Source organism: Curcuma longa, chromosome 2 (assembly GCF_044706935.1).
Source record: "Curcuma longa cultivar G26 ecotype Majalengka, Jawa Barat chromosome 2, ITB_CL_G26_1.1, whole genome shotgun sequence".
Taxonomy (NCBI): Eukaryota; Viridiplantae; Streptophyta; class Magnoliopsida; order Zingiberales; family Zingiberaceae; genus Curcuma; species Curcuma longa.
In genome coordinates, this window is record NC_133862.1 from 12,059,895 (window position 1) to 12,070,058 (window position 10,164).

The window sequence follows — 10,164 nt, forward strand, 5'->3', positions numbered from 1 at the left end:
AATGGACAAAGTTCTTAGCCTTATTTTTTCCTTTTCCCTTGACCTGAGAAGAAGACACCGGTCGCGGCACGGTTCGATCCTGTTCTGGCATAGCTTTCCACACTTCTTGGGGGTTCAGGCGTTTCAGTGATGCCAACGGAAGGGTCACGCCGACCTTGCGAAGTTGATCTAGAGCACCAGAGAAACCATATTGTAACACTCGGGCCATCTTTTCCAAAAACTGGTCGCGGTATTCATCTGATGACAACCAGGACTCCCGAGCATCCCCTAGACGTTCCTCCTCGTATACCTTGTAGGCAGCCAGCTCATTGCGAGCCTCGAAAGAAACGCCTTCAACCACTTTAATAGCCTCAGATAGGTCAGCTACTTTCTGCTGCGACAGAGCTCCGACAGAGCCTCGGTCAAATTGGCGATTTGTTTCTTTGCTTTTTGGATTTGTCATCCGCGATCTCCAGATCGGCACTGGTCTGATCCAGCAAGTCTTTTAGCTCTTTCATTTTAGTGGTCTTCTTCGCCAGCTGAAAGTCTTGGGCAATCACTCGATCCGATTTCTGTTTCACCTCCCTCGAAAGCTCCTGCAGCTCTCTTTCTAAATTCTCAGAACGGTTCTCTGCAGTAAGCTGTCTAGCTTGAGCTAACTCCGCCTGTTGCTTGTACTGGTCTGCGGTCGCACGGGCCGATTGGAGCTCTCTGGTCAAGTTTGCCTCTCTGGTGGTCAAAACCCCCACTTGTTCCGTCAGACTGTTGGCAAGTTGCTGTGCTTTTTCCAAGTGTTCCCGATGGCTAGGCTGGCTAGAAGAGGACCGAACAGTTTGAAGTTCGGCCGTTAACTGCAGTTCTTTCGCCTGCAAGATCGACACTTGTTCTTTCAAAAAATCCACATCCCGTTGGATGTCGGGGAGACGGTGCTGAACCTCCAGGACGTCAGCTAGAACCTGAGTTGTCGACACGTTGTTCAATAGAATACCCTGAGAGACATGTGAATATAAGCATAGGCAGACTTACCTGAAACGCGCTATGCGTACTACGATCCATCACATCAGACAGTGACAGCGTCTCAGAATCTCGGGGACCTCGTATATTCCGAACCCTGTGGAAAATATCGGTCAGCTGCTCACTTCGAAGTAGAGCATCAGTAGGGGCTGGTGGCGAAGACGTGGGAAGACCGGCGGAGCAAAGGAGAGCCCCCTCGGGAATTAAGGGCGGAGTCCCGGTTACAGATCCCCCTTCTGTGAGCTGTGGTAGGGGAAGGGGCGGCTGAGACTCCTTCAAAGACTCTGTTGACCTCCCCTCCTCAACCTCCGGGGGAATAACTATTAACATGTCATCAGCGGCGTGCACCGCTGGAACACTTTCCTCAACCAGGCCCACTGTAGGTTCCGATGAGGCAGAAGGCGGTAAAATGTCGTCTGCGTCGATAGAAAGAAAGGTATCTGGCGCAATAACTGAAGTGGTCCCCGATTCGCTCGCGGTGGTCCTCAGATCCGCTAAAGAGGCGTTGAGGAAGTCTTCCGGCTCGGTTGAAGTCTGCGGAGCCATCCCCTCTAGTTCCAGGGCACCAGTCCGCCTGCTGGAATCCATATCCGAGGTAGAAGGCAGGGCTGTGTCACTAGTGGTTCGACTTCTCGGCTCTGATGGGGCCAATGTCTCAGACCTCGCTTTCTTAGGTCTCCCCACTCCAGCTTCTGTGCGACGTCTCTTTGACGACGGCTCCCCAGACGGCTCTTCAATCCGCAATCCCGCGGATGGCGAAATCGCCGATTGTGATTTCCTCTTACGGACTAAAGGTTCCAGAGGCTCAGATAATGTTTCCGGGTGGTCCCCTGTCTCGGTACCTGCTAAAGCCGCATCACGGTCCGCCGCGTCCACGGGCGTAGGGGCATCCCCCGGAATATCTGGACTAGCTAGCGACGCGAAGGACGCCTCGTCCCACTTGATGAATTTATTCACAGATGCCATTACCCACAGATCCTCTGCCAGATACAGTAAACATATATATAAATCAATGATTAGAAGACCACTGGGCATAAAAAGCCTTACCGAGCGGTTGCGATAGCCTCGCTGCTACCGGACTCAGGCCCGCTCTGAAGAGTAAGCCCTCCTCACCAACCAACCGCCCGGCGTGAAATCGTAAACCGGACCATGCTTTATGGGTTTGAGAATAGGCTGAGTCAGACTTGTAATGTCGGAGGCGGGGGGAAGGAGGAAGGTCATATTGCCAGTCAGGAGTACGTAACGGGACGGGGGAACGGACAAAGAAAAACCCATCTTTCCAGTGCTTGATGGAGGAAGGGCATTTAGCAATAGGGTTCACTCCTCGAGCGCAAAAATAGAAGACCCCATCCTCCTTCTTCTTGGGGAAAAAGAAGTAGTGGAAAACGGTGGGATTCAAACGAACCCCATAGACCTTGCACACTAACACCAAACTACATAACAGTCGAAAAGAATTAGGGGATAACTGGTTGACGGGAACGCCGAAGTAATCGGCTACTCTTACAAAGAGCTCCGGAATCGGGAACCGGAGACCCCCTTCTAGCTGCCCTCGAAAGAAGGTACGATATCCTTCTGGTGGTTGGTGAGGACGCTGATGACGCTCCGGTACCTTAATCACAAAGGAGGGGGGAATTTCGTATCTAAGACGCACGGCTGCCCTAGCGTCCTCAGTAAAAACCGACTCCATCGATTCAAACCAGGGACGTTTCCTATTTGACGCCATACCAACAGAACAAGAAACCGAGACGACGCGGAAACAAGGAAAGGAAGCAGAGGGGAAGAGGGCTTACACTGGTTAGTCTCAGGAACACAGAGAAGGAGGGATCTGGAGGCGAGATGACCGATAGGCGCTGCAAGCAACTCGCACGCCGCTCGAAGTATTTCACCGATATGGGCAGTCATTCCTGGTGCATATATAATATATATATACCCTAGCCTAGGGTTTTCCCCACCGTCGGATGGCACAGCAGCAAGAAGGCAGGAGAGGAGATCCACCATTGGATATATCGCGGAAAACCGAAGAGACATCTTAAGGTTCAATTTACGAACCGCTTCAATAACTTGTTTCGGGATGGTCGCCGCCTTTCCTCCTCATCGTACGTTGCCTTTACTATGCAGTACCGCTTGGGAAAGCGATAAGGGGCGGACACACGGACAGCCATGTTTAATTCTGGAAACGCCTCGGAATTCTTAGTGTGGCTAGATTAGACTCTTCAGCCTAATATGGGTTGAGCTCGACGTCCGTTCGAAACTCGAGCTTATCACCCTAGACTGGATGACCAGTGAAGGGCAGAACACTGGCAATCGCTACCTACTCCCATCCCCAACACGTCGGTCAGTCAATATCTTCTTCGGAGGCGGCCTATTTAGACGAGAAGGTTGCTTAACCGGTTTCGCCACACAACCAAGCCATCATTTCGTTCGTCGGTCACTTCGCGCATGGGTATTTTATGAGACATCGAAACAATAATTTTTACATTGCTAAAACTGCTTTTAATAGAGAAAGTAGAACACGCGTAGTTGCTTCGTTATAAGATTGCATGATCACAAAAACAAAAGGATAAGAGAGGCTATTCCTCGGGGATGGTGCGAAGGGCCAAACGTTGAGCAGATTTCTGTGCAAACTCTAGCTCCTCTGTGGCCTTCTTTAAGAAGTGGATGGCGGAGGAAGTCGATCCCTCCACATGGTTCGCCACTGCGCTGTCACGCTGAGTCATCTCTCTTATGATCCCTTGGAGGCGTTGAATCTCTAGCTTTGCGCTGATCAACTCCTCCTCAACACATCTCACCTGCTCCTCCGCTGCGAGGGCTCGATGGATGGACATATTCATCTGCTCTTCAGCTACAAGAGCTCGATGGAGAGAGGCCTTCACCCTTGTCTCTAGCTCTTCTAAAACGCTCGAAGGGGTGTTGGATCCCGCCTTAGATTCACTACCGCTGCTCTCCATGGCTGCCGCTTCGTGGGAACGCGCCCTCAAATCAAACCTCTCGCTAAAAAGAGACGACAGGACACCCATTCAACCTCTCGCCCCGCCCACATTTATATTACACAGCCAGAGAATACGAAGAGACGGACCCCCATTAGAGAGATTACACGTATCCCCATAGGAAGGACAAAAAGACGCCTGCACGCCCCCCAAGGACGATTTGCCATCTTAAAAGCAATAATTATCTTTCCCTCTTTTCCAACCTTTAAAAACGGCAACCCGCACCTTACCTAAAGTCAGACGTCCTGACGATGATGGCGTGCTCATCCACACCCTATACCGGGTAGGTCACGTGAGTCGTTTTTCGTCAAAAAAGAAAGAGATAGCTGATAAAATCCCGCCCCTCATGTACAACAATCCAGAGCTGTTTCTATCCTGGTGCGCCGATAAACGTCATGATCATGGCTAACATTACATTAATATCTTAAAACACGCCGGACCAAAAGAAAACATACATGGCACATCACAGAAAAGGAGATATAACAACATCCACAAAACATCTAATGGAAAAGGAGACCAGCAAACATCAAGCTTCGGAAGAGGAAGTTTCCTCGGACTCAGCTCCGAACGCCTGCGCTATCCCCTCTAACTCTTGGGAGAGCTTTCGGGAATAGTATCGAGCTGAAGATAAGCATTCTCCAGCCTGCCCCTTCAAGGCACGATTGCGCTGTTTCAACTCTCGGACTACTCCCTGGAGATACTGCCTCTCTAGCTTTTCCCTAGCTGCTACCTCGTTGGCACGCTGCAGACGCTGCTCCGCCACTTGGGCTCTCTCTTCAGCCTCGTGAGCCCTCTCCAGGGTCGCCCAAAATCCTTCCTCAGCTTTATGCGCTGTCTCCTCTGCAGCTCGAAGACCTTCCTCCGCTGCCTGAGCTCTTGCTTCTGCGGCCCGAGCCTTCTCCTCAGCCTTACGAGTGCGACTTTCCGCTATCCTAACCCATCGGAGGCGTGCCATTTGGGAAGATTCCGGTCCTACATGCGACCCTGGAGGCGTCCCTAGCTCCTCCTCGTCGGAACTAGTCCAACTAATGTCACTGTCCATACCTTGAAGGAGTTATGTACGCACCAAGAGAACAAGGGTTGCAGAAGAAACAAGAACGAGATGCCCAACCTCCTCCTATCCCCCGATATATATATATTTCACGGAGGAGAAAAAAGGGGGGGGGGGGGGGAAGGAGGGTAGCGACATAAATGACGGTTTAATGGGACACCTCTTCCGAGGGAAATAAACAACCCCTCCGAAACATGGTCTATGACGCTTCGGTAACCCCTTACTGTCATTAATCCGGCCACGGCACCGCTGTTTATTACTAGGCACGACGCTTCGTTCATATCGTTTTGATCACCGTACCCACAGCATAATGCACCATCAATAATAATTAAGTCTGAGCTTACATAATCGCAGCCTAATAATATGGATGACTCCAGTCCATTCACACTGACGGAACAGTCACTCACACGCCAGGTTCCACTAGCGACAGTCCTTGTGAACACCCACATAGGCTCATATACATGGTTAATCGCGATGGAATTCCATGGCTACGATGTTGAGGAGACTTAGGTACGTGAAAAAAGAAACCAAACATGTAGGAGTAAGGGGCGATATCTAATAGAGATTGCAAAAGCAGCGGGGACCACCGCACAGACGCTTACATCTTAAAGGCGACAAAAACGTACTACTCATCACCAGAAGAAGAGGTTTCTTCGGCCATGGCCTTGAAAGCGTGCACCGCTCCCTTCAGCTCTAAGGACGCTTTCATCAGATGGTAGTCTACACCAGCTAAGCTTTCCCCAGCACGTAGTAGAAGGGAGTTGTCTCGACGACCCCAGTTATCGATTACTGCCCTAAGCTGTTGATTCTCCCACTTCTCTCGAGCTACCAATGTTTCCGCGCGACGAGCCCGTTCCTCCGCTGCTTGTGCTCGCTGATTTTCCCGGCGCGCTTCCGCTTCCGCTCGCCGAATCCTTCGGCGAAGCGCTGCGATCAAAGTCCCTGCCCTCCGGCGGGCCCCCGTAGAAGTAACGGATCGCTCCCCCTGGGACCCTGAGTGATGAGCGTCGCTGTTCATGACGAAATCTGGTGACGTCCAAGTAGTGCCAAAACTACAAGGGGACACGTGAGCGAGGTTATTTGATACTCCCAGGCTTTCTCCCCCTCTCGTTATATACACAGAGGGATTAAGAGGAATTTGGGCGTCGTAATGATAAAGAAGTATTAATGAAGTAATGATGATCTGCCCACGTGTCTAGTCGCAGAAGATTCATCTTGTTAAACTACACTTGCTCCGGCCTTACCTAGACTTTAATGCTCCTCTTGTGCCTAGGTCCTAGTGAACTCATAGGGACCGCAGGGCTACACCAACGCTGGTCTAGTCAGTCGACTTTATATCTCCTTCGACTAGACTAGTGGGGAGGCAGGTGTTATGGGATAGAAAGAGCACGGGCTAGGTCAACCAGGTCCTAACAGGTGATCTGGTCAATCGCACCGGAGGTGGCACGAAATACTCCTTATAGCCCCTCCTCGCCTGCTCTTCTAAGGGCGAACCGAAGTTCACTTCGGTTCGGTCACGCCCTCCTCCTCCTCTTACTCTCGGAAGGTGGACGAACCGAAGTCCACTTCGGTTCGGTCACGCCCTTCTCCTCCTCTTACTCTCGGAAGGTGGACGAACCGAAGTCCACTTCGGTTCGGTCACGCCCTTCTCCTCCTCTTACTCTAGGAAGGTGGACGAACCGAAGTCCACTTCGGTTCGGTCACGCCCTTCTCCTCCTCTTACTCTAGGAAGGTGGACGAACCGAAGTCCACTTCGGTTCGGTCACGCCCTTCTCCTCCTCTTACTCTCGGAAGGTGGACGAACCGAAGTTCACTTCGGTTCGGTCACGCCCCTCTCCTTCTAGTACACCTTGTCAGGGAACAAACCGAAGTTCCCCTCGGTTCGGTAGTGCCTCCTCATCCTCTTCGTGAACCATACGGAGGAATGAACCAAAGTCCACTTCGGTTCGCCTAGCTCCTTTCTCTCACCCGCTGGTTCTCAAGGACCATTCCTCCCATCCTTTATCATGATGATCCCACGTGTCCTCCCTCCTATCTCCTCATGACACGTGTCAAAGGGGACTGCTCCTTTTTTACAAGACAAGGAGGCCACGTGCTCACTGAGCAAGCCACTCCTCGAACCCTGTCTTAGACATTCTCCGGAGCCCATCCCTAACGTTGATGGAACCCTCCGTGCCTTGTCAAGGACAGGACAGGACAGGTCATAGTCTCCTTCTTTAAAAAGGTCGTTGCTTCAACGGAGAAAGGTACGCGCGCACACACACTAAGGGCTGGTCATTTTTTTCCTCTTCTTCCTCTTTCTCTTCAGGAGTCCTTCTTCTTCCCAGGCTGACTTAAGCATCGGAGTGGTTGCGCCGGGGAAAACCCCCGGCTCTCCATCTCACGTGTTTTCCCTCTGCAGGTTCTCTATCTAACAGGGAGAAAAATCTTGGACGAGGGACTGTAGGAGGAGTTAGCCGTTTCGTCCCTAGGCGCATCTCAACAGGAACATCACATAGTCAACTATGTCATGAAAAAAAAATTTTGATATTATCACTCGGTAGTGCATTGGTAGATTCTTACCGCATCAGATAAAGTTACATTAATACTAATTTTTTATTCAATAGATGGCACAATATTTTTATTTGATTTACCATTTAATCAAAAATTTTCTACGATGAGAACCGTCATATTTTATTTATAGCTCTATGATATAAATTGACGAGTGCTACAAGCCATCGCATTCGCATTTTGGCTCCGGGTGGACGTGGAGGGTGTCTGTCAAGTAGAAAAATCATTTCAGGATCTATCGACTCAGTGGGGACCACAAACGACGACGAGAATAATAACAAATCTATAACGTCAGCATCTTGCTAACCGTCAACTCTCGGACAGTTGCTGAATTTTGTTCTATCTAATAATTTAATGAAAGATGGTTTGACAGAATAGCTCAAATTCAAAGTAAATGAGCACGAGAATTGATTTATATTAACTCTTTTATTTTGATTTTCTATTTTAATGATTAAAGAGAAGAAATTTTAGATAAAGACAACCATCAAATTACACAGGAGAAGGCCGAACACTCGTCTAAATATTTTGTTTTTAGTCACTACATTGGTTTCCTTTCTATGATCAAGCCTCTTTATTCCTATTTTGGGGAAACGACAAAGTTTGAGTCATTCAGAAGTTGCGTAACAGGTCGACCAACCTCGCCAGGTTGAGGAACGACGAGCCCTCAGGCTGCGCCGCCCTTTCCGCCGCCTCCTTCCACCCCGCGGCCCTCCTCCTCATCTCCCTCCCCTTCTCTCCGTTCCCCATCAGCTCCCTTATCAGCCCCTCCACTTCCTCCCTCCTCACGTTGTTGTCGATCTCCATCCCGTTCCCCCACTCCGTGCACGCGTACCTGCAGTTGGTCTGCTGCTCCGCGAAGAAGGGCCACGACAGCATCGCCACCCCGCCGACGATGCTCTCCAGCGTCGAGTTCCAGCCGCTGTGCGTCAGAAACCCTCCCACGGAGGGGTGGCCCAGCACCTCCTCCTGAGGGCACCAGCTGGCCAGCATCCCGCGCTCCCGAGTCTTCTCCACGAACTCCGCCGGCAACACCGCCTCGTGCCCCTGCACCAGATCCGGACGGATCACCCACAGGAACTCGTACTCTGAGTCCGCCAGCCCCCACGCGAACTCCACCAGCTGCTCGTTGCTCATCACCGTTATGCTCCCGAAGTTGACGAACACCACCGAGCCCGGCGCGCGGCCGTCCAGCCACTCCAAGCACCCGCTCTCCTCCTTCCAAAGGTTGGAGCGGAGCGAGGCGAGGGCGTCAGGAATCTGGTGGTGCTGGAGCAGCAAGGAGAGCGGGCCGACGGTATAGATCGGGGGGAGGATCGCCGCCATCGCCTCCAGGACCGATCCCTCCAGCTCATCGAAAGTATTCATGATTACCGCTGCGGCCATGGCGGCGCGCTGTGCCTCGCGGTTGACATAGTTGAGCATGATGTCGTCCCGATTGGTGGTCCGGATGAAGGACGGGATGTCCCTCAGCCTCATGTTTTTCATTCCCGGCATCCAATCGATCGGAGTATCCAAGAATCCGTTCGTGATGTCGCTTTCGTCTATAAACACACACACACACAAATTGTTGATTGCTAGTTAATTGTTCAGAAATTTAGAGAGGCACAACAAGATTCGATTACGTTTGAAGGGCGTGAGGCCGCGGTCGATGAGGTGTTGGTAGTGGAGATAGCCCATGAAGCCGCAGGCGCTGGTAGTCCAGAAGACGACCTCAGGGATGTGGAGCTCCCTGGCAGCGTCCAGGGTGAAGCTCATGACGCCGTCGGAGACGATGCAGGAGACGGGCGGCGCGTCGCCGCCGTCGGCGTTAAGGCGGCGCAGGAGGTCGAGAAACGGCAGGAGCGCGTGCTTGGAAATGGAGTCGCAGAGGGAGGGGATATCCTGCGTGGCGTCGGTGTCGGAGGGCGGGAGGCCGTCGGGGATGGACTCGAAGCGGAAGCCCGGGTCATCAGCCTCCGAAGGGGCGACGGCGCCGGAGCGGAGCAGGCGCTTGTGGTTGAAGTGGGTGTTGACGAAGGTGATGCGGAAGCCGTAGAACCGGAGGAGCTTCGCCAACTTCATCATCGGCGTGACGTGGCCCTGAGCAGGGTACGGGATGCACACCGCATGAAGCTTCTTCTCCGGATGTCTTGGAGCGTCACCCATGGCCACGCTTCTCCCCCTGTCCTTGCTCCTCTGCTCTGTGGCCTGCACCTCACTTTAAAGCCAAGAAAGATGCATTTTCAGCATTAGCAAACAAAATGAAAAGACCAAAACCAATTTTTCAACTGATGGCACCTTCAATCGACCGGCATCCCAACATGCCAGCACTATCGGTGGATTTTTCATAGGATTACGATAGCATACATATTTTTTATTTAATAAAAAAATTATGAAAAATAATATCAAGTATAATTATTGGATGGATCGAATTGCCATAACGAAGCGGTCATATTGTGATTGATTTTAATATTCAGACGGAAGTATAACACTCTACAGTGATTGTCTATCATACGACATCTACACTGATGATGACTATCAATGGATGTATTTTGTCAATGACTTTAAAGATCAATCATTTCAAAGACTAATTAAAAAACTATT

At 51.2% G+C, this 10,164-nt stretch overlaps 1 protein-coding gene across 1 annotated transcript; it reads right to left on the reverse strand.

Moving 5' to 3' along the window:
* Positions 1-8,033: 8,033 nt before the first annotated feature.
* Positions 8,034-9,797, reverse strand: LOC141821079 (7-deoxyloganetin glucosyltransferase-like). The gene is made up of 2 exons (XM_074708445.1): positions 9,204-9,797; positions 8,034-9,122 (listed from the first exon to the last, which is right to left on the reverse strand). The coding sequence occupies exons 1-2, from the start codon at positions 9,724-9,726 to the stop codon at positions 8,191-8,193; spliced, it is 1,455 nt and encodes a 484-aa protein (XP_074564546.1). The 5' UTR covers positions 9,727-9,797; the 3' UTR covers positions 8,034-8,190.
* Positions 9,798-10,164: the final 367 nt, after the last annotated feature.